General features: G+C 35.9%; 1 protein-coding gene across 1 annotated transcript; it reads right to left on the bottom strand.

Moving 5' to 3' along the window:
* Positions 1–10,448: 10,448 nt before the first annotated feature.
* On the bottom strand, positions 10,449–13,202 carry LOC120153184 (probable sodium/metabolite cotransporter BASS3, chloroplastic). Its single transcript, XM_039165186.1, has 5 exons — positions 12,764–13,202; positions 12,112–12,207; positions 11,651–11,957; positions 11,310–11,557; positions 10,449–10,886 (listed from the first exon to the last, which is right to left on the bottom strand). The coding sequence occupies exons 1-5, from the start codon at positions 13,132–13,134 to the stop codon at positions 10,643–10,645; spliced, it is 1,266 nt and encodes a 421-aa protein (XP_039021117.1). The 5' UTR covers positions 13,135–13,202; the 3' UTR covers positions 10,449–10,642.
* Between the last annotated feature and the right edge of the window lie 12,899 nt (positions 13,203–26,101).

Raw genomic sequence — 26,101 nt, 5'->3', positions numbered from 1 at the left:
GGTATGAGAGGAAAATATCGCAGAATCTTAATCGGTTTCTTTCTTGATCGTGCTTGAGCTTCATCCTCAGTAACATTTGCAAAGTTATATACAAACAACCAGCAATAAGAGCTATAATCATTTCAGCTTTAATTAAAAATCAGTTCAATATAAGTAACTTTCATCCACAATAAAAAATCACTGACAAGCAAGGTTTATATAAACTGATTCTGAAACTAAGAGTTGGTATATAGTTAGTTAGTGTATACTTTCTCCCCTGCTTGTTTTAATATAAAATTGCACAAGTCACATATAACATGTTGAGTGCAATGTGGGCAGCGCCAGGATGGTCTTCTAGAGTTTATGTCAACATAGTTATTGAAATCAAAGCACTACACCAAATCAAAGAAATTTTATAAACATCAGGAACAAGAGAAACCAGATTACCATGAGAATTGCAACACGACTAGGCAAGTAAGAAACTGTTACCTGAAGTATATATTTTTAGTCAGGCTTTTCGAAATGAAAGCAAGATTCAGTGATGAAGGTTTAAGAGGATCAAAATTTGCCATAAGGAATTCAGGATGTAGTAAGCTATTAACTCAGGCAAACTGCTGTAAAACTTCAAGTTCCAAAACTTTATTAATAAAAAAATAACTCAAGAAAGACTCACAAAAGAAATGTAACAATGGATAATATGAGCAACATATTGCATCTATTTTAGGTGGATTAGTATTTCATTTACAATATCATTATGGATAATATGAGCAATATTATGATGTAAGAAAGAAACAGAAAAACCTAAACCTAGAACCAGGTTTCAACATGTCATATTCTAAAATATCATGATACTCATGACTTTCAAACCACATCTTCCGTCTCAGGAAGAAAGCATATATTCATCCCTACATTATACCTCACCTTGAGTTTTGATTTTATTCTTGGCCTACATAATGTGGTCTTTCTTGTAGTACATATTTTTGGATATACCTGATATAAATTCTAAGAAAATACTGCTAAAGAATAGGGAAAGAAAAGAATTTATTCAAACCGGACAACATAAAACACAGTTTCTGGGAAGAGTTATGAATTCAAACATTGTTAGGATATTTGTCGTAATGATAACAAAACAAACCATTACAACAACCAAAAAACTATAATCGAGTCTCACAACCCTTAATTGGTTAGAATAAAGTCAAAGTGTGATTAACATGTGAAAATGGATCAATTTTCACTAGTCACTGCAACCAACCTATGCATTACATGCATGCCCTTTGATAGGAGTTCTGATGCGCGTTCGGCTGTTGGAAGAAAGAGAGTCAATCAAATTAAATTCAACAAGTACTTAATCCTTGAGAAAAACTAATTTCATGAACCATTTATAAAAGATTTACAAAAAAATTGATGATCAAAGGGCATTGCAACAAGTACTTAATATTGAAAAGCTATAGTAAGGGCATTATTGCTAATAAAAATCGAGCAATCTGCGACAGTAACATCAACTTTAGAAAATTATGAACCCATTTCAGAGAGATCTATCATCTTTCTCGAGAGATCCATTCTTTTAGAAAATCGATCGCTCGTGCGGAAAAATCGGCCTTTTCCATTCCAATATCTAAGGGATCGATCAATCCTCTGAAAATTTACAAAATTGATATTGATCATGCATAATTAAACTACCAATTCAACTCCTAATTGTTTTTATAGTAAAGGATCAAATATAAACATACTTGAAATATTAAAAATATGTCAAATCACAACCAATTCACTCTTCATAATATTCAATCAACAAACAAGCATACTTTAGAAATAAAAATTACATATTTGGTCCTAATAGTCATTTTTAGGCAACCATTTTATCACTTTAGGAAATTATGATCATATACCTATTCTAACATGCTTAACATACCATCCACGTAACAATTGAAGTATTTAAAACATGATAAAGCACTTCATTAAGCATAACGTACCATAATTGAACATTCTTAGGGTTAGCAGTATGCGTTGCAACGAAAGTTCTCACAACAGTCATAGAGAAATAAAAATTGCTTTACTTCTAGTGATTTTACTGGATCATATCTATCGAAAGAAGCGAGGTCTTCTTTAAGAGTTTCACTAGAATCGTTAACACCATAAACTTAGCCAAGTGTACAACGATAGTTGACTTAACAAGGTTAGAGACATCTAAGTTGCTAGCAATTTAAGAGAGATCTAAACTGTCTTGGTAGTATTAGTAATTTTAGGGTTAGTTGTTTAAGACTAAGAGAACTTTGTTATCGACAAAACTTAAGTTTCCCCTATGAGTTATGCTATTACATTAGTGTAAAACATGTTTGTCACAACAAAGTACTGGTTTAATATTTGCAAGTAAAACCCATCTTAGCATTTTTCAATCTTGAATTCCTTGACTCAGTCTTTTTGATAACTTGGACTGAATTGCTTGAAAAGCTATTGCTAATAAAAATCGAGCAATCCCTGACAGTAACATCAAGACGAAGGTGAAATTGATGATCAGACCTTGGGAATTTTTGAGAATATGTTTCAGCAGACACTTCTCAAGTCATTTGTAAGTGGTATTGGCAGCATCATCAACATCCTTCTCGGAATATGCTTGCCCTGAAATTGTTTGATGAAGACACTACAAATAAATGAGATGAAAACATTAGGAAATTGCTTATTACAAGTCACTAGAGTCGAGCCAGCAAGAGAAACTAAAACCCAATATTCTTGTTGAATCAACTACTAAGAGAAAAAAAGCCTAACCTGGGTCTCGCGAAAAGCTTCTCATTTTCTTCGCGTAATTTTCCCCCCAGTCTGAAATCAGAGAGAAATCGAAGGGAAACAAGGGAAGAAGGGTTAAGAAATGTTGGGTTGGATTTTAGTTCTCGACCTAAGATTGTTGGAAGCAACGACGTTGGAGGCGAAGGATGCTGGGCGCAGTGAAGGAGATGGAAAGGAAAATCGTGATGGAAAAATGGCTAGGGCGAATGGTGAATTAAAACGGACTTTGCGGTGTTTAACAATACAAACGCCACTGAAGGGTAACCAATTGCGGTGTTTTTAATTATAAACGCAACTAATGTTAAAAACATTTGCGGCGTTTTTTGTCAAAACGCCATAAATATATCGTTAATTTACGGCGTTTGTTACTACAACGCCGCTATATGTGCAACCTATTGCGGCATTTTTATCAAAACGCTGCTAAAGTACTAATTTATTGCGGTAAAAAACGCCGCTATATGTCTAAAGTTAATGACGTTTAAATAAAATACATTTGCAGCATTTTTTGTCTAAACGCCACTAATGTACGAATCATTTACGGCGTTTGTTACCAAAATGCCGCTTTATGTGAACCCTATTATGACATTTTTGTCAAAACACCACTAAAGCACTAATTTATTACGACGTTTATTAAAAAACAACGCTATATGTCTAAAGTTAATGACGTTTAAATAAAAAACATTTGCTGCGTTTTTTGTCTAAACGCCACTAATGTACGAATCATTTGCGGCGTTTGTTATCAAAACGCCGCAAAAGTACTAATCTATTATGGTGTTTATTAAAAAACGCCGCTATATGTCTAAAGTTAATGACGTTTAAATAAAAAACATTTACGGCATTTTCTATCAAAACGCCACTAAAGTCCAAATCATTTGGTGCGTTTGATACCAAAACGCCTCTATATGTTAACCCTATTACGACATTTTTCTCAAAACGCCGTTAAAGTACTAATCTGTTGCAGCGTTTATTAAAAAACGCTGCTATATTTTTAAATTTAGTGGCATTTGTAAACAAACGCCCCTAATTACCTTTATTTAGATAAAAAAGATTTTACATATTTAATTTCTACTCTACATCAGCTAAACTGACTGATATATGTAGCTTTATCTAATGAACAAATATACATTTTAATTAACCCACAAGTTATGCAAAATAAAACCTAACAACAAAATAAATTACCCCTTCCCATAACTGTTTCAACTATGCAATCAGAGGGCAGATTTGGTCACCAGGACATTTAAAAGACGACGTCACTTGGAATCGTGCTCAGTCTGTTGTTGTACCAGAGAAGAAGGTTTGAGGGAAGAAGAGTTGAAATGATTTTACAGGTAGGAGAAAAGGAGGACCATATATTTAACATTTTGCGACATTTTTAAAAAAATGCCACTATATCACATACTTTTGCGGCGTTTATAAAAAACGCCACTATTGATTAATACTATTGTGGCGTTTATCTAAAAACGACGCGAAAGTATTAATTATTGCGGTGTTTGAGGTATAAATGCCGCTAAATTACCGCTATATTGTGGCGTTTGGCCTAAAACGCCGTAAAATTTCTTCTCTATTGCGGCGTTTCTTGTTAAAACGCCATTATATGTCCACTATATTGCAGCGCTTGTACATAAAACGCCACTAAAAAGAAACATATTGCGGTATTTATCAAAAAATACCGCACCATTAATACTCAATAGCAACGTTTTTATACAAACGCCACTTAATGACTACTCTTTTGCGGCGTTTTTTGATAAAACACCACTATAAATAAATCTATACCGACGTTTGTGCCATAAACGCTGCTAAATTACCAATATATTACGGCGTTTTTTGAAGAAACGCCGCTATATTATCATTTGGCGACGTTTTAATTATAAGCGCTGCTATATTTCAAAATATTGTGGCGTTTACTCTCCAAACGCCGCTACATAACACTTTTGCTGTAGTGGTAGAAATCACAAAACAAGCACCATACCAGCCAACAAGAATTTAGCTAACTCATTGCAACAATAAAAACAGTGCTGAAATTTGCAATAGAACTAGATTAGTCTGTGAAGAGCTTCATGACCGAGCAGCAAACAAAGAGATTCTAAAATCAGAGTCAGTAGCTATCGAGAACCCCCTTAAACTGAAGCTGGCACCACTGGAATCAACATCGGCCACAAGTAATGCGCCCATAACCCTATCTGAAGCAAAGCTTTTAAGAAAATCTAGTCTGCCGAAATAACAACACCGTTAAATTACAAGAGCGCACATGCCTACACCAATACAAAGAAACAACAATTGGACGAACCGACAATAGCAACTCGAGAACACCCTTTCTTCCATATCAACTGGCCTGGAAGGAGTTTGAAGTCTCTCAACTAACACAATTAACAGAAACGAACCCATGCCTAGGATAACAGGAAGACACTGGACTGGAAAGGCGTCTAACGACAAACGCCGACTGCTGAAATGATTGAAAACAATCTCTCAAACACATTTCTCTCTTAAAGCTGAAAAATCCACACCTAGAGCATCACCAAATGCTAAAGTTGCTTCAGCTTCAAACATACAACCCAAAACGACACCCGGAAATATCCCCACCACGGTTTTCTCTATCTATCATCGAACCTCTAGGATAACACAACCCACTCCGGCCTAAGTATTCAACTTCTTCCTTTTGAAAAATTAATTATCTTGGAAGCACTCCTCACATGATTGGAAAGAAGCCATCTCTTCCAAAAAATGCATCCTGCATCCTGGAATAAAGAAATAGAATGGGCACCCACCACTAATTTGAAACTCTAAAAAAAACTCCATTTGCCCATAACTTTCCACAATAGTCTTGAAAAAAGCCCAACTATAGAAAAAGCGAGACTTCCAAAAAACCCCTCAACTCCAACTGCTATAAACTCCACTAAGACATCCGCATGCACCGATATGTTGCCAACATTCCACTATCAATAAAATACCACTGACTCAACACCTTGAACTACACATCCCTCATACAACCTTTTTCGGGACCAGAATCTACTGCACATGCTACCACGAAACCCGAACCATCCGCCATTACCACAGCGACTAAATGCCACGCTCCACCCTCAACCAAAGATCCATAAAAGAAAGCACGAACCTCTCAACAACGCTGAACTTCCATGAGAAGCAAACTCCCAAGTTACAAAAGCTGCCAGCAAAACTAGACCAGAACTAAATGGCCCTATAATTGACACTACGGGAACGTCGAAATATATTATTACCGATAGCCATCACATACCACAACAGGAATTCAAACCCAGCATCTGCATCAGACCCTCCAGCAACTAAGAACACATCTCAACACCAACACTGCTGAAATCATTACTCCACCACCATCCGGAGTTCCATAAAAAAGCACACAATGAAAAACACAAACACATAAGCAGCCAGAGGACAACATCTTACGAACAAACCCACACACTCCATTCAAACTAGGAGACGAAGAAAAGAAACAACGGTGACGAAAACAACGTCGATAAAACATGAACCGCTCAATCGCGAGGCGTTGGCCGCCTCCATCACCATCCTTGTTGCTAATAAACAGCTTATTAAAAGGTAAAATAACAAAAGAAGGAAAAGAATCGGCGACCAACAACCAGCCTTAAGGGCTAGTGTCGCCGCCTCCCGTGAACCTTATTGTAGGTGTACTTTTTTTTATTTAGTCAATTAACCTTGCATTTTACTCAATTTGGTCTTTTGACTGCAATTGTTTGCAATTTCTTTCATGTATATGTTCTTATCGTGAAAAAACAAGGCCAAATTTAAACAACTAAAAGACGTCATCATTTTCTGTAAGAACGCACACTTAATTATATTTAGTAATTATTGGTAATCTATATCTACAGGATACACATGTTTGCAGGCATTCAGGTGAAGCTCGAGAAAGTGCTTTTCAAACTACATTAACTTCCTAGCTACAGTCATCTTTCTGCTCTCTATGTCTGCCTCTGTTGAGTAATCAGAAAAACCTTCAAGAATTTGTGAAAATTTCTTTACTCAATCAGAAAAAAGATGATTACATTCTCACATTCTTTCAGCTTATATAACAGCTTTTACAAGCTTGAAAACCCGCTTAACAATATTCTGTTATAACCAACTAGCTTCTAGACTCTTATTAATTCTAGAACCATCTCAACTATATCATGCATGAGCATGCATGGAAGCACGTCTGGGACTGCTGCATACATATGAGTGCAATAACTCTCAACATTCTCCTTGCTTATTCTCGTCTTCAACAATCAACCAAACTTTTAGCTTATCACGAAAGCTGATGAATGCTGACTTTAACAATGGCTTGGTCAAACCATCTGTAGTTTGATGTGCTGCTGGAACATAGCTCACATAGAGCTGATTTGCTGTAATTTTTTCTCGAACAAAATGAACATATAAGTCCACATATTTGGACTGTGAATGATATACTAGATTAGCACTTAGAGCAATTGCACTCGTGTTGTCACACCATATAGTGGACTACTTATCTCGTGGCACCTTCAAGTCAGCAAGCAAAGCATCCATACATACTACCTCTGCTGCAGCATCTGCAAGACTCCTATACTCAGCTTCCATGGTAGATCGTGATATTACCTTTTGTTTCTTTGCACTCCATGACACTAGATTGTTTCCAATGAAGACGCAGTGACCAAACATTGATCGCCTGTCGTCAGCATAACCTCCCCAGTCAGCATCCGAGAAGGCTGAAACTTGCAATCTTCCTGGTACAAAAGCAAGGCCATAGTTCAGTGTCCCTTCCAGGTAACGCAGAATGCGTTTAGCAGTAAGTAAGTGTTGCTCTCGAGGAGCATGCATATACTGGGCCACCTTGTTCACACTGAAGGCAATATCGGGTCTTGTGTGACACACGTAGAGTAGTCCCCCTACCAAACTGTGAAATTCATGAGAATCATCAAGAAAATGTCCTTCATCTTTATTCATCTTGAACGAAGTGACCATGGGGGTGGCTGTGGATGTAGCTTTGACTATTTGTGCCTTCTCAAGCAACTCCAAGATGTATTGTTTTTGACTAAGAAACAGTAATTGATCACACCGTTTCACTTTAATACCTAAGAAATAATGTAACTCACTTAAATCTTTTAAGGCAAAACGGTTTTTCAATAACATCACCACTTTCTCAATTCCATCAGTCGACTGTCATGTGACTATTATATCATCCACGTAAACTAAGACATAAGTTGACACTCCTCCCTCCGTTATAACAAACAACGAAGCATCGGCTCTAGACTCCTTGAAATCAAGATGAAACAGATTGTTCTTCAATTTAGCATGCCAGTTCCGTGGTACTTGGCGCAGACCGTACAAAGATTTTTGGAGCTTACAAACTAACTTACCACCATCGGGAGTAAATTGCTCGAAGCCAGGTGGCTGTTGCATTTATACATCTTCATGCAAATCACCGTGAAGAAATGCATTGTTGACATCCACCTGTCTCAATGACCATCCTCCAGACACGGCAAGAGCAAGAATGACATTCAGCGTGGAAAATCAAACAACAAGACCGAATGTCTCCTTGAAATCTTCCCCGGGCACCTGAGAGTACCCTTTAGCCACCAGTAGTGCCTTGTATCGTTGCACAGACCCATCAGAATTATGCTTTATCTTAAAAAGCCACTTGCAACCTATAGTGGTTCGCCCTTCGGGTAGTTTCACAAGTGTCCACTTGTTATTACTCTGAAGTGCAGTAAGTTCTGCATGAACTGCTACGCTCCACTCTTTAGACTTCATCGCTTCATCAATGGATGTGGGAAGAGAGTCATTCAAGTAACTGACAAATGCCTTGGGCTTAAAGATCGCACACTTGCTCATTGTTAGCATGGGATGCTGATTTGTCAAGGTCATATTTTGCTCAGGAGCAGACTGCATGTGGTCATTAGATAGATGTTCAGACGCTGTATGAGAGAACTGGGTGGGTTCTGTATCTCTAGGCTCGGTTGTGCTGTCTTGTTCAGCTAAATTATCAGCAACACCTTGAACACTAGAACCTGCATCATTTTGACTACTAGAATCTTCATGCATATGCGAAGACGTGTGAGAATGTAGTGAAGGTTCAGCCACAGCCCTTGCGTGTACTTGTCTTAACACAATCGGTAAAGGTGCTGATTGCCACGCACGAACATCAGATACACAACCAGATTGTTGTTTTTCTAAAAATGGAAACACATCTTCATCAAATTTGACATGTCTCGAAATATACACTCTACCATCCTGAGCAAGACATTGAAATCCTCTATGTTGTGAGCTATAACCCAAGAACACACATGGGGCACACCGAAATATTAGCTTATGCTGTTGAAAAGGCCTCAAATGAGGAAAACAACGACAACCAAACACGTGTAGTGACTTGTAGTCAGGTTTGGATCCAAATAATTTTTCAAATGGTGAGATGTTACCTAACACCCTTGTAGGTAATCGGTTTATCAAATGTGTTGTATTGGCCACAACATAAGACCAAAATCTGAATGGAAGGGCTACCTGAGCAAGTAGTACAATGGCCAGTTCGATTAAATGGCAATGCTTCCGTTCTACAATGCCATTTTGTTAAGAGGTGTGAGGGCATATGACTCGATGGGAGATACCTGCACGAGTCAACTCACATGACAGCTGCCTATACTCACCTCTCCAATCACTTTGAACTGATTTAATGTTCAAAGAAAACTGAGTTCCAACCATTGCCTGAAATAATCGAAATGCATCAAGAGCTTGAGATTTATTTTTGAGCATGTAGACCCATGTATGGCGTGTGCATGCATCTACAAATGATACGTAATGCCGATAGCCATAAGAGGGAACATGTGCAGCACCCCAAAGATCAGTATAAACTAGTTGAAAATGGACGATATAAACTATAGCAGAGGAATCAAAGGGCATCTTGTGGCTCTTTCCCATGCAACAAACAACACAAGTTGAGTTAAGAGAATTTGAAATATTGATATTGAGCGAAGTACACATATATTTTAGTGTTTGAAACGAAGGGTGTCCTAATCTCTTATGCCAAAGATCAAACATACTATAAGCAATAACATTATGAACTTCAGCTTTATTACATGGAATAACTGCAGGTTCTATAGCAAACGTATAAAGCCCTTCACGTCGCTGTCCTCGAAGCACCACAACACCAGTCATCTCATCTCGAACCAAGCACTCATGAGCATGAAACTCTATGAAGACTTTGTTATCCTTAGCAAGCTTGGACACAGAAAGTAAATGCTTCGTTATTCTTGGTACATGTAAAATATCGCTCAAAATTAATGCCTGAGGAGAAGCATTTAAAATAGAAGAACCAACTGAGTTTACCCTTAGAAAAACACCATCACCTACTAAAAGTTTACCTGGTCCAGTAAACTCAGAGGAGTTCATCACCTTGGATGCGTCTGGAGTTACGTGATGATTACATTCTGATACCATGTTGAGTAATCAGAAAAACCTTCAAAAATTTGTGAAAATTTCTTTACTCAATCAGAAAAAAGATGATTACATTCTCACATTCTTTCAGCTTATATAACAGCTTTTACAAGCTTGAAAAACCGCTTAACAATATTTTGTTATAACCAACTAGCTTCTAGACTTATTAATTCTAGAACCATCTCAACTATATCATGCATGAGCATGCATGGAAGCACGTCTGGGACTGGTGCATACATATGAGTGCAGTAACTCTCAACAGCCTCCGATATCGGTACTGTATAATATTCCTTTTTGATCAGCTTGTGCTCGACCACTGCTGTTGATTTATTGAGGGGAGGATCATGTTCATTCGAGGACCGGTTAAAGACACGACTCTCTCTCTTTGTGTGTGTGTGTGTGTGAACATTGAAAATAACTTGTTTCGTTCCTCAAAGATGTTCCAAGTGTTGCATTATTGAGTCTGGACAGCAGAACTAGTTTGTGGGATGAGTAGAGAAGGTAGGTGTCTAACACGGAAACCATTGCCCCAGAAAGAGGCAAGACAAAGACCCATAATAGCCATGGCAACGACAGAGCATGCGGGTGGAACTGCTTGACTGCTTCCCCCGAGGAACTGGGTTGCAAGAAGGCCTGCCATGGTGGAGCTTTGCATTCCGGTGCATAATGAAACTGTCCGACAAACTTCTTCTCTTTGCCTGCACGTTAACCACATGGTGTCAGATGGTCCGAATGAAATCAACAAGTAAAAATAGACTCTGGAAATAGAATCAAAGCATTCTGTATATAAAATTCTTGGGCAAACTGCTCTTCGGTTTAACCATTCCGCCACAGACTACTTATTAGTGCAACAATCTTTCTCTATGCTCCGGCTCAGGATATTAGAATATTTCAACAAACTGATTTTTCAGCAGTTAAAGAAATAACAAATGCTTGACAATACAACGAGATTCAGCCGGCAAACAATTTGGGGAAACTTCAAGAAAATCCAGGGAACATTAAAGAAAGATTTGGAATGACAAATCTCTGCTTGATTGGTACATTGTCCCCCTACTCTTCCATAAGCAAACCAGGTCAAATGGTTGTTTAAAGCGTAATGTAATACACGGGTTTTAGATTACCTGAAAGCAGGAATTTTGGAAATCCAATATCCCACAGCAAATCCCACAGCATGAAATGTCAAAACAGGCAAAACCAGCTGAAGACCCTCTTTAGATAAAATTTGACTCCTATTCAACGCAAGAGGGCTACCAATGCACAGGGAAGTACAGATCATAGCAACAAAGGGCATCACAGGTCGAAGGATTTTGATCACTGGTTTTGCATAGGTATTAAGCACAAGCCCGATAGTGATTGGAACAAAAACAACCTAAAAAGAAAAACCAAACAAAACATTTACTTTTCACCAAGAAGCAAGAATGCTCATTAGAGAATACTGGCACACGTTCAGTCACCACATTACCTGTAAAATCGACTTCGACATAGCAACAGCATCAACCGGAACGACAGACCCTATGAGAAGGCCTGTTAAAACAGGTGTGACTATCACCGACGCAATGGTGGTAACGCTGGTGAGAAGTACACTGAGTGCCACATCTCCTTTGCTCAAAAAGCTGGCATAGCTAGAGAGCTGAGCTCCTGCCACACAAGATGTGAGGACAAAGCCTGCATAGAATATCGGGGGCATACCAAAGGCCTTTGCAACTAAAACCCCAAGAGCTGGTTTGAGCATATACTGTGCAATTAATCCGATAGATAGCGGTAAAGGTCTGCAAGGAAACAAAGTTATACAAATTGAGGAGCACGTTTCGGATTGAAAAATAAAATCACATCGTTAACAACTATATCAAACTACACATGATACAAAGAGAGAAATGATTCTTCTTCTTTTATTATTATTACTGAATAAATGATTTTTTTTACCTTTTGACTGCAAGTGTGAAATCATCAAATGAAAGTCTAATTCCAATGGACAACATAATCCCGCCAAGAGCAGGAGCATACAATTCCTTAGATACCCTACATGAAAATTTGTGTTTCATATCTTTTTTTCTTCCTTGAATAAAACTAATGGAAAAGAAGATAAAACCGTTGTATTCATACCAAACTGACACTTCTGGTTCAAGAAAAACTAAGCTTTGAAAGTAGGAATATATAGAATAAAAAATGGAAGAAAAAAGAGAGGAAAAGAAGTTAAAATCTGTAAAACTGCAAAGCTTGAAGAAAGCATAAACCATTCAACTAAAAGCCAACAAGAACGAACATTTAAAACTCACAAAAAAACAGAAACTGCAACAAATAACCATCACTCCGCCGTATATAAATAAAGCAAATACAATTTCTCATAAAAAGCTAATCCATCGAGTATACATATAGATTAGTTTTCCGCAAAGAATCAATTTCCATTTTTTTTAAATCCAACTAAGAGATCAAAAAAAATACGACTATAAAATACAAAGTAAAAAAAAAGAGTCAAATGCCTATACTAAACAACGAAAACCCAGAAAGAATTAAGAATATTATTTAATTTAATTTAATTAAGAACTTATTAGAATGTAAAACAAAAAAGGTTTACCAGGTGAAAGTGGAAGGTTGAGCAAGGGCAGAAACAGCAGTAATAGCGACGACAAAAGGAAGCATTGCTGACAGAAGCTGCGATATATCAACCTTCTTTGCTACTTGAGTTGCCCCGCTACCAGCGTTATTCCCAAATGAAAGCCTCCGCGACCCCACTCTCCGGACATACGACGTCGTTGAACAGGCAAAAACAAACAACCCTCCTCCATTACTATTGGTAATTTCAAAACAACCCTTCAACTTCAATCCATTTCTCGAATAAGAACGACAGACCGGCGCCGCTGGTTTGGGAGAGATTGAGAGCTTATTCGCTTTCGAAGTGAAGGTAGTGGTGGTGGGAAGAGAAAGATACGGAGTAAGTGAAATCATTTTAAAGTATAGAAGAGGGAATAAAGGTTGGTTTGGCCGGCGCCGGAGAGGTTTTAGTTAGTAGTGAGGGTCGGGGATATGTGGTGGTGGAAATGAGGAGGAGATGAGATAAAGTGATGCATCAAGTTTCTTGGGTAAGTTTGAGAGCAGCAGTTGTTGATACTTGATAGGACAGTTTTAGTTGGTTGTCGAAAATCTCCATCTGTCAGGAAATGGACGGTTATGATTGCCTCCAACAATTCGTGACAAACTCTTTCAACCATATTTGCAGTGGAGCCCTTTGTTTGTTTAATATTTCTGTTACCTCTCATATATTTTCTCTGGCTTCTCTGTTAAAATGTTAATTGGATTTTGGGAATGGATTATAGAATATTACAACAACAACAAAATCCTATTCACATATGCAATGAGATAAGGGGAGGTGGGGTAGTAGGCTGCACCCAATGTCAGGTTGAGAGCAACTTCCGTGGAAGACCTCCGGTAGTAAGAAAATTAAAAATAAAGATAAAATACAATGCATGGATAAATAAGTCAATAAATACATAGTTGAAATAGTTGAACAATTTTCATATGCTGTCTTCATATGCGCGTCTGTAATTTGAAGTAATCCCTGCAAATAAATCCCTGCGTGAAAATCTCTGCTTATAGACAGAAATGTAAGTCCCGGCTAAATTTAAAAGAGGAAACATGAAGAGAAGGATAATCACAAGTCAGCGATAGCAAGCTGCGATAAGGAATAAAGTTAAAATGGTTAAAACCTAAACTAAGGTAACACTACTCCGCCACCATAATTCTAAGCCTACATAAATTCCAATGACAGAAACATATAAAAAGTAGAATTCATGGAAATTACTACAAAGGCATTAAAAAAAGAAGGCTGAGATGCCCACACTACTCAGCTACCCTGGTCTTAAGTCTCCATACGTTCCTATCGGTGGTTATGTCCTCGGTAAGGGCTAAATCCTTCAAATCAGATCTCAAGCAGTCTACCCACTTCCTCCTTGGTCGTCCTCTCCTTCTGGCACCGTCGATTGTTATCGACTCTACCCTCCTGACCGCATCCGACGGTTGTCGCCTAAGAACATGCCCAAACCACCGTAGTCTTCCCTCCCTCAATTTTTCGGATACAGGCACCACCCCCAAAGACCTCCTAATTGCAGAGCTTGGTGTCATGTCCCACAGAGTCCTACCACATACCCATCGAAGCATTCTCATTTCTGCGGCCTCCATCCTCCTTAAGTAATCATTCTTGATTACCCAACATTCTGATCCATACAGCAGCGCTGGTCTTATTGCCATTCTATAAAAATTTTCCCTTAAGTTTTAGAGGCATCTTCTTGTCACACAAAACTCCAGTTGCAGCCCTCCACTTTAGCCATCCCGCCTTTATACGGTGTATAACGTCATCATCTACACCCCCATCTTTATGTATCATAGACCCTAGATACTTGAAACAATCCTTTGAGGGGAGAACGTGTCCTTCGATGCATACTTCTACATCATCATCGTTTTGGTTCCCACTGAAGTTTGAACATAAATACTCTGTCTTTTCAATATTGATCCTTAGACATTTTTCTTCCAAGGCAGTCTTCCAGGTAGCCAGCCTACCATTCAGCTCAGTTTTTGTTTCAGCAACTAGGACAATGTCGTCAGCGAAAAGCATACACCATGGAACACCGTCTGGAGTCGCACAACAGACGTCGTCCATAATCAAGGCGAAGATGTAAGGGCTAAGAGCCGACCCCTGGTGGAGTCCGATTTCCACCGGGAAAGTCTCGGTGTCGCCAACTGTAGTACTGACGTATGTAGAAGATCTACAGTACATATCACGAATCACCCGGATATAAGCAGTTGGGATCCGTCTCGTTTCCAAGGTCTTCCAGATCGTATCGCGGGGAACGCTATCATACGCCTTCTCAAGATCAATGAACGCATGTGAAGATCTCTATTTTTTTCCCTATATTTCTCCATAAGCCGTCGAAGTAGATGAATCGCCTCCGTAGATCTGCCTGACATAAAGCCAAATTGGTTTTCCGAAACCCTAGTAATCAGTCTCAACCTAGCCTCTATCACCCTTTCCTATAGCTTCATGGTATGACTGAGTAGTTTAATACCTCTGTAGTTACCACAACGTTGGGGATCTCCTTTATTCTTATAGATTGGTATCACCGTAGACTCTCTCCACTCCTCTGGCATCTTGACGGTCTCTAAAATAATATTCTTATAGAATATTAGTTTAGTTAAAAAAATCTTAAAATAGTAAAAACTAAAAGAAATTGTTTTAATTATATATTGATCAAATATTTAAAAACGTTTTTAAATAATGATAAATATTATTATAAAAATATTCATATCTTTTTAAACTTATATATAATCATTTAATAAATTAATTAAAAAAATATTAATACTAATTAATAAATTAAGTATATACAGATTATAAAAAGAATCTGTACATATTTTTTAACGTTTTCCCATAATAATTTATAAAATAAAATAATAAATAATTTTTAAAAAATATTTTTTTTCAAATTAAGTATATAAATTATTTTAATAAAATAATAAATTAAGTATATACAAATTTTTTATAAGAGGCGTTGAGGATTTATTCAAAATCAATAATAAATCATTTAAAAAATATATACTATAAAATAATTTTTTTTTTCAAATTATATGAAAATTTATTTATTTTATTTAGCAAATTTGGGTTCAAATTCCATCTTGGACTATTAAACCAAAACCAACATTCATATAGTGAAACATGTTACCGCAGTAACGAAATTTACTCTAAATGACCAAAATGATAATACGATATGATTTTAGTTGTCAATTTACGAGTTTTAAACCTGAATGATCGAAGTAAAAAATAACCAACTATATATTTTACCCTTTAAATAACAATGAATCCATTTATCCACGTAGTTAAACATTAAAATGATTGATTATTTTTAATTTTCTTTCAACCTTCACCATCTTTATCCTAAATTTCTCTTATTCTCTAAAATTATCTAGATTTTTTACAATATTGGAGATTCTTCCCCTAATTTGGTGACATTTCAAGTTCTATTAATCAATGATCACATCACGTCTAATGTATACATAGACACACAAACATACATACATAAAATTAGACCTGTCAAACTTGAACCGAACCAATTTACCCGACCCAATACACGATATTAACATGAATATGATAATCAAATTTGATCCCATACCCGACCCATATCTGATCCGACCCAAAATTTAGCAAAACCGAAAGAAACACGAACTAAAATTTAACCCAAACTGAATAATAAATTAATTTTTAAAAAATTGATAATTTATTAAACATAAAAATCTAATTGTAAGATTGAAAACAGTAATAAATAAAATTTATTTACCTTACTTATAATAAAAAATAGTAGATTTATAATAAAATTAATAGAAAATAACTAAAAGAAACGAAATAATATTAGATTTATAATAAAAAATAATATAAAGTTTACTATGTTACGACTAAACAAATAAAGTTATGTATTATTTTTAAAATTTAATACAAATTTAAATTTATAATTGGAAATAAAAAAATTCATAAAAAATATTTCTTTATCATATAATTCTCATTATAAACTTTTCATACAAGATCAATATAAAATTTTAATAACAAATTCTAATTCTAACACACGTTATATGATCATATTTCTATCAAATTATCGATTTATCATCTCTAAATGATTGTTTAATTTAAAATATTGAACGATTGAGAACTGAAATTAGACCTAAATGATAAGATTAACAAACAAGAATACATTTTTTTACAAGAATATATCAATAATTCTATATATACTTGATTAAACTCATAATCAATTCAACCCGAATTGACATGATCTAAAGGTTAACCTGAATCAAAAATCAACCTATTCGATATTGACTGGACTTGATATTGACCCGAACCGAAATCTAACCGATCTGATATTGACTCGACCTAAAAAGCAACCGATTCGATATTGATCCGAACCGAAAAATAATCAATCCGATAATCACCTGACTCAAAAATTGATCTAACCCGATCTGATTTACTGTACACCCGAACTAGATCCAAATCAGATCCGATTTGACCCCAACAAAATTAAAATGAATATAATCTAGACTCGAAATAACCCGACTCAAAATGACCCGACCCAAACCCAATTCGAATGATCTGTTTTCCATCTCTACATAAAATGCCTCTTAAAATATGGTAGCATAGCATGTGCAATGGGATGTGTGATAATCATTAGATCAATGGCCACATCACATGCCCTATATGTTGAAAACATTTTTGATATTTCGATATAACAAATTAAGTTAAATGAATTTTAAGATTTTACAAATGATTTTATAATTTATATTCGATTTAATTAATCGAATATCAAATTATTACTCCAAGTTTTTCAAGATCAATTTTAATCCTTACTAAATGTGTAAAATTGTGATTTGTACTTAAACTATTTTTGAAACAATTTTCACAAAGTATTTTGAACCAAAATCAAGCCTTAAAACAATTATTCAAGGTGATGCACCGATGCATCAAACCATGCATCGATGCACCTATGATTTAATTGAACATCGAATGCATTTCATGCACCGATGCACTCTCCATGCATCGATGCACTCGGAATATTTTCAAACATCGAATGCATTTGATGCATCGATGCACAAGCAATGCATCGATGCACCAGGCTATTTTTCAAACATCGAATGCATTTTATGCATCGATGCATCCTTAGTGCACCGATGCACTAAGTGTCCCAACGGTCAAAATATTTGAATTTTACACTGATGCACCGATGCATACTTGATCATGCATCGATGCATGAGACGCTCCACCTAGAAAAATTAATTGCTTTCACACTTAAACGGCTATATGATCTTCACTAATCATCCCCAACGTTTAGAAGTGATTCAAGGTGTATTTAAACAAGTTCTGAAGCCCTTGATCGACAAGAAATCATAAAGAAACAAGAGAGAAAGCATCAAACACCAAGTTTGTGCAAATCAAGCCAATTTTCCTTTCAATATTCATTTTGCTTTCAAGAACACCATTTGTGCTCATTTGTAATTATCTTTGAGTGTTCTTTTCTTGTTCTAGAATTGTGCAAACATCTTACCTTGTGAGGTTTTCCTTGTAAGTTTGCAAATTTGTAATCTTCTCTTTGGGAAAAGAGTGTTCTCAAGAATTGGGGTATATTCTTGAGGGTATTGTAAGGTTATCTCTTTGGCCTCAAAAGAAAGAACAAATTAGTGAATTTGTTGGAAAATCCTTAGTGTGGATAGCTAAGGTAGTGGACGTAGACTTTGATTGAGAAAGTCGAACCACTCTAAATCGTTGTGCAAATCTTTTCAATTTTCTGCAAAAGCTTCCACCGAATTTTTAATTGCCAATTCACCCCCCTCTTGGCTAATTCCGTCGATCGATTAACTCAACAATTGGTATCAGAGCCTAACTCATTTGAAGGTTTAATCGCCTCTTGAGTCGATTCGGGAAGAGTTATATCGATTATCAAAGTCATCAATGGCCTCCGCTTCAAACTTCGACTCCGGTCTCGATTCGATGCCCGTCAACAAGCCTCCTTTCTTCAATGGAGCTAACTATGCCTATTGGAAGAATAGAATGATGTACTTCATTCAAGCAAGTGACATGGGAGCATGGAATGCTGTAGAAGAAGGATACATCAAACCTCTCACTCATCCAAGGTTGTGGAGTGAAGGAGAGACAAGAATGTTCCAGCTCAACTCCAAAGCCATCCATATCATTTTTTGTGCTCTTGGACCAGATGAATACGGAAGAGTTTCATCGTGTACAACCGCCAAAGAAATATGGGACAAACTTCAAGTCACTCATGAAGGTACCGATGAGGTAAAGAAATCTAAAATTAGTATTCTAACGCATAGCTATAAAAATTTCAGGATGAAACCAAATGAATATATCAAAGCTATGACGGATAGATTTTCAACGATTGTCAATGGTCTCAAATCATATGGAAAGATCATTTCAAATGAAAAGCTTGTGAGGAAGTTAGTCTACTCCCTCCCAAAATCGTGGCAATCAAAGAAGACGGCAATCATCGAGTCTAAGGACTTAACGTCCTTAACTCTTGAAGAGCTAATTGGGTCACTCCTCACTTATGAAATGATGCTCGAAGATGAGGTGGACCTCGACAAAATTGACGAGACGCCAAAGGAGAAGGAGAAGAAGAAAAACATTGGAGTTGCTCTCAAATCCACAAAAGATGAGAGTGATTCGAATAACGATGATGATGACGAGGAAATGGCATTGTTTGCCAAACGGTTCAGAAAAATTATGAGACCTTATCGAGGAAGAAAATTCAAACGAAATGAAGGCCTCAAAAATGAACCGAAAGAGAAGGACCCAATCATTTGCTACGAATGCAAAAAGCCAGGGCATGTTAAATATGATTGCCCATAATTGAAGAAAAAGGGTCAATCAAAGAATAAGCACAAGGCTCATGTGGCTACATGGAGCGATGAGGAAAGTTACGATGAAGAGGAACAAGAAGTAGCTAACTTGTGCTTGATGGCATTTGGGGAAGATTCTAAGGTAACCTCTAACTCATTCGATTTTGATGATTTATCCTATGATGAGTTATTAGAGGAATATAATGGGTTGGCTTCGGATTATGAGAAATTATTTTTAAAATATAAAAATGATGTTCCAAAATTGAAAAATGAAAACAAACTCATATCCAAAACCAACAACGATCTTGAAAGTAAAATCAAAGACTTGCAAATCAAACTAGAAGAGTTTGAAAAGAAAAATTTAGATTTGCAAAATTTACTTTCAAAGATCAATGATGATCATCAAAAGAAAATTGATGATCTTAAAACTTCTTTTGATAAAGTTGGAACAAAACATTTTGAAAAATGTGGAAATTCAAAATCCAACTTTGTTAGAAAAAGTTTTAGAAACTACAGTCATAGAGGTCCCCAAAGAACCTCTAATGGAAAAATCGTTAGAAGTATGTGGGTTCCTAAAGAACTCATTACTACTAAAGATAAAAATATCCTACACAAATGGATACCTAAGGGGACTAGGATTTTAGAAACTAATGAATATGGACCCAAAAGAATTTGGGTACCAAAAATCAAAAGTTAATCTATATTTGTAGGGAAAGGAGTATTGCTACAAGGCACGGGAAACAAATTCAAATTCATGGTACCTTGATAGTGGATGCTTAAGACATATGACCGGAGACAAAAGCTGGTTCATTGAGCTTAACGCCAAAAATGGAGGAGAAGTGACTTTTGGAGACAATTCAAAAGGTCATATTGAAGGTATTGGTACAATAGGTAATACCTCTTCCATACAAATTAAGAATGTTTTATATGTGAATGGATTAAAGCATAATCTATTGAGTATTAGTCAATTATGCGATAAAGGATTCAATGTCTTATTTGAAATTAATGGTTGTAAAGTCATTGACATTGCATCTAATCGGATTATGCTTGTTGGTCATAGAATAGGGAATATTTACATGGTGCATTTAGATTCTTTTGATATGACTAATTTATGCCTAGTTGCTAAAGATGAACATGATAGTTGATTATGGCATAGGAGACTAGGACATGCTAGTATGAGTGTTTTGCAACGGCTAATTCAAGGTGATTTAGTTCGAGGGTTGCCTAAGCTTAAATTTGATAATGATAAAATCTGTGATGCTTGTGCTAAAGGAAAACAAAAGCGTGTTTCTTTTAAATCCATTAATGACGTATCAACTAGTAGAGTATTACAATTGATCCATGTAGATCTTTTTGGGCCAACTAGGACTACTAGCTTGGGTGGAAAACAATATGCATTTGTCTTGGTAGATGACTATTCTAGATATACTTGGGTTCTATTTTTAAGTACTAAAGATGAAGCATTAGAACAGTTCATCACATTTTCAAAAATAATCCAAAATGAAAAGGGTTACTCTATAACTAGTGTTAGGAGTGATCATGGCACTGAATTTGAAAATCTTGGATTTATTGAATTTTGTAATTCTAATGGTATTAGTCATAATTTTTCATCACCTAAAACCCCTCAACAAAATGGAGTTGTTGAGAGGAAAAATCAAACTTTAGAAGAAATGGCTAGAACCATGCTTTGTGAAAATAATTTGCCAAAATATTTTTGGGCGGAAGCCACAAATACCGCTTGTTATGTTGTAAATCGAGTAATGATTAGGCCAATTTTAAAGAAAACTCCATATGAAATTTTCAAAAATAAAAAGCCTAACATTAGTTATTTTCATCCTTTTGGATGTAAATGTTTTGTTTTAAACAACGGTAAAGAAAACCTTGGCAAATTTGATGCTAAAAGTGATGAAGGAATTTTTCTGGGTTATTCATTAAATTCTAAAGCCTATCGTGTATTTAATAAAAGAACTTTAGTTGTAGAAGAGTCTATACATGTTGTTTTCGATGATAATCCCCTTCTGATGAAGGATTCTTGTGTGAATGATGATGTAGGTGTTATAAATACAAATGACGTTAGACATGAAGTTGGAGAACCATCATCAAAGGAAGAAACGAAAAATGAGGAAACTCATGATCCTCTTGAGAATCCAACCATTGAAGAAAGGGAAGTATCTTATCCAAGAGAGTACAACTATGTCAAGGATGGTGAAATTATAGGTGATCCATCAAAAGGGGTAACAACTCGATCTTCTCTTAGAAATATTTGTAATTATGTTGCATTTATCTCATGCATAGAGCCTAAGAATATTAAAGAAGCATTAAATGATGAACATTGGATTATGGCTATGCAAGAAGAGTTAAATCAATTTGAGAGAAGTAAAGTATGGACATTAGTTGAAAGGCCTAGTAATAAATCTACTGTAGGTACTAGATGGGTATTTAGGAATAAGCTTGATGAGAGTGGTAATATAGTGAGAAACAAGGCTAGACTTGTTGCTCAAGGGTATACTCAAGAAGAGGGCATAGACTATGATGAAACATACGCTCCCGTAGCTAGGATGGAAGTAATTAGAATGCTATTAGCATTTGCATGTTTTCATGAATTTAAATTATATCAAATGGATGTTAAAAGTGCATTTTTAAATGGTTTTATAAAAGAAGAAGTGTATGTGGAACAACCTCCAGGTTTTGAAGATTCAAAATTTCCAGATCATGTTCTTAAATTGACAAAAGCTCTTTATGGTTTAAAACAAGCTCCTAGAGCTTGGTATGAAAGATTGTCAAATTTTTTAATTGAAAAAGGTTTTTCAAAAGGAAAGGTTGACACTACATTGTTTTTAAAGCATAAAGGTAAAGATTTATTAGTAGTTCAAATTTATGTTGATGATATAATATTTGGTTCTACTAATGATGTTCTTTGCCAAGAATTTTCTAAGCTAATGCAAAGTGAGTTTGAGATGAGCATGATGGGGGAGCTCTCATTTTTCTTGGGACTCCAAATCAAGCAAAGAAAAGATGGCATCTTCATTAATCAAGCTAAGTACATCAAAGATATGCTCAAGAAGTTTGGACTGGAAAATGGGAAACCTCATGACACTCCAATGAGCTCTTCAACAAAGCTTGACTTAGATGAAGGAGGTAAATATGTAGATGTTAAATTATATAGGTCAATGATTGGCTCTTTGCTTTATCTAACTGCAAGTAGACCGGACATTATGTTTAGTGTTTGCTTATGTGCTAGATTTCAATCATGTCCTAAGGAATCACATTTACTAGCTGTTAAGAGAATCTTTAGATACCTTAAGGACACTCCTAGTTTAGGACTTTGGTATCCTAGAGACTCTAGCTTTAGCTTGCATGCCTTTTCTGATGCGGATTATGGAGGATGCAAATTAGATAGGAAAAGCACCTCCGGTACTTGTCAATTCCTTGGAAATATGCTGATTTCTTGGTTTTCAAAGAAGCAAAATTGTGTTGCATTATCTACCACTGAAGCGGAATACATTTCAGCCGGTAGTTGTTGTGCACAAGTTTTATGGATGAAACAACAACTTTTTGATTATGGAATTGAAGTATGTATCATTCCTATCAAGTGTGACAATACTAGTGCTATTTGTCTCACTAAAAATCCCATCCAACACTCTAGAACTAAGCACATTGAAATAAGACATCACTTCATTAGAGACCATGTCACTAAGGAAGCTGTAGTTCTAGAATTTGTTGATACTTTGCACCAATTAGCAGATATCTTTACAAAACCTTTAGACAAAGAAAGATTTTGGACACTTAGGAGAGAATTAGGTTTAGCCAACCTATCTTCACTTAGTGTTTAAAATAATTTTTAGCACTTTTAATAAATACTGAAAAATGCTTATAATAATAATTTTTGATTGCATTCTTGCTATTAGTTAGGGGGAGTTCATGATTCTTAGTGAAAATTAATTTTATGTTCAAATAATGTTTAAAGATTAATTTAATTGATTGAACATAATTAATTTTCAATATATGAGTTGCCAATACCACTAGAGCCTATTAATTTAGCATTTTTAAGTATTTAAAACAGATTTTTGACATTTTTGTGCTTCATGCACAGATGCATCACCATGATGCACCGATGCATGCCTTGAATATGCATCGATGCATAAGACCATGCACCGATGCATCCGTCGGGTTTTAGGTTTTAAAGGCTTCATCTTCTTTATTTTTCAAAACCTAAACTCTAAACTTCTCACGGCCGTTCGTCCCCCTCTCACCCTAAATCTCCATTTTGCTCAAAACCTTCGGGAAATCATCGGATTCTTCAAGCTTTTCATCCTACAAACCTGCTACAATCATTAAACCGCGCATAACATCTCTACATTCCACTCAATCTGAATTTTTCAAGGTATTTTTACAAAAACTCTATTTTATTAATTGTTGAACTTAGTACTAGTTTAGACTAGTTCTAGTTTGAAATAATTATCGGGCATTGGTTATATGATGATTCTAAACTAATTTCTACAACGAATTTCATCAAAAGCACATAATTTTTCAAAATTATTTTAAAATTTTGAATTTAAAAAAAATATTTTTCGAAAATTAATGATATTTTTGATTTAATTGTGTTGTTTTCATGAAAACTATACATATTATGATATTATTTTAAAATAGTTTTCAAAACTTTGCCCATTAGGATTATGTTAGAGAACCTTGAATTATTGAGGACTCATTTGAGTTTTGGGATTGATTTTTGTGCATACATGTGTTTTTAAATTGCAGGTGATATTTCTTTTCCGATTTCCCTAACCATGTCTAATCCCAAACGCCCTAGGTCATCCTCGAGTCGGTCTCACCAAAACCGTCCTCCCGCTCCTAGACCTCAAAATACATCCAATATTCCTTCATCCCTCATTAGTACTTATTTTAACATGCCTGAAAACCGTAGGGATGAATTGTACTCTAGGTACATGAACTCCTTCCAATCCTATCGTATTAGGGAAGAGCGTATTCCTTCTCTACAAGCTATGATAAAACTTGAATTTGAATACCTCTCAATTCTTCACCGATGGAAGTTTGATAAACTCTTTTCTCTTCAACCCATCGTCTTTCACCAACTTGTCAGCATCTTTTATTCCAATGCGGTTTGTATTCAGAACACAACTCAGTGCGGTACTATAGCGATTAGATCCTATCTTTTAGAACAATACATCACTATTACTTCTGAATCTATCGCATCTCATTTTGGTTTAGATGACGAGGGTTTATTTAATGAGAAGGAAGATGTGGAATATTCATATCTCTCTAATGCTAGTGTCAGTACCTTTAGGTCTCACCACGATCGATTTCTTCACTTAATGATCTCTTGGTGGTTTAGACCATCCTCAGGTCGGTACTCCACACTACGTACTACAGACTTATGGTGGATGCACTGTATAAAGAACAAAAAGAAAATCAATTTTCCACATATTGTCTTTAGCGCGCTTGTCGATATCATAAACATCATTCCCTCAAAGCATGTAGAAACCCTACCTTATGGTTGTCTACTAAGCAATTTGTTTATCAAACTCGGCCTAGATGTCTCCCTTGACAATCCTATCCCGCTCCAAAACCCAATCAATATCACATCCTTAAAGAAATCGGATTGGAAATTGGATGAGAACATCGGACTATGGTCTTTTCGACCCGGTAAGCAAACCCCGGGAGCTAGTTCTTCACGAGCTGCTTCTAGTTCTTCTCGTGCTCCTCCTCCTCCTCCAGCTCCTGACGCTGATGATGATCCAGAGCTTCAAAGGCTTATGAGAGATATTGACGAGGAAGTACCAGCTCGGTAAGATGATCAAACGCCACCTTATTTCCGATCTTTTCTAGAGTCGTTTGATCTACGTTTTGCCTCCATTGAGTCTACGATTTCTGAGTTTCAGAGGGAGATGTGTGATCGTATGGATGCTCTGACTCTTGAAGTTCGAGCTCATTATCCTCCTCCTCCCGATCCTCCGATGGAGTAGACTTGCTTGTCATGTTTTCTTGTTTTTAAAACTTGGATTGATTTTGATTTTTGTGCTTTGTTTGGTACTTTGAACTTGATTAGTTGTTGGATGTTTGTTTGAGGATGCTTGAACTTATTATATATATTTGGTTTGACTTTTTAACGCTTTCTGTTTATTAATTTTGCATCATTAGAAATTTATGACCAAATTATGCCATTTCACATTTTATTATGAATATTGTTTATGAAAACTAATGGCTAATCTCTCTTTTGATTGTGATCTTAGCAGCTTATTATTAATAAATCAATTGGCTAACGTTTTATAGAGTCTTTTTGATTTAACAAAAAGGGGGAGAAAATTTAAGATGTGCTATAGTAAGGGGGAGTAAGTTTTTGATGTGCTATAGTAAGGGGGAGTAAGTTTTTCAAAATCAATTTCAAAAATAATTTCTTAAACAAACCTTAAAATTACTCAAATGTTTTGTTATATCAAAAAGGGGGAGATTGTTGAAAACATTTTTGATATTTCGATATAACAAATTAAGTTAAATGAATTTTAAGATTTTA

This window comes from Hibiscus syriacus, unplaced genomic scaffold, assembly GCF_006381635.1.
Source record: "Hibiscus syriacus cultivar Baekdansim isolate YM2019G1 unplaced genomic scaffold, ASM638163v2 tig00111099_pilon, whole genome shotgun sequence".
NCBI classification, from domain to species: Eukaryota; Viridiplantae; Streptophyta; class Magnoliopsida; order Malvales; family Malvaceae; genus Hibiscus; species Hibiscus syriacus.
The sequence above is the reverse complement of the archived record's forward strand: the minus strand, read 5'-3'. Positions and strand labels throughout refer to the sequence as shown.

Excerpts from the sequence above, each read along its gene's own strand:
- LOC120153184 (XM_039165186.1), bottom strand. The coding sequence starts at position 13,134 with ATGATTTCACTTACTCCGTATCTTTCTCTTCCCACCACCACTACCTTC. Across the intron at positions 12,208-12,763 it reads CAACCTTCCACTTTCACCTG|GGTATCTAAGGAATTGTATG; the intron begins GTAAACCTTTTT and ends ATTTTCATGTAG. Across the intron at positions 11,958-12,111 it reads TTCACACTTGCAGTCAAAAG|ACCTTTACCGCTATCTATCG; the intron begins GTAAAAAAAATC and ends GTTTCCTTGCAG.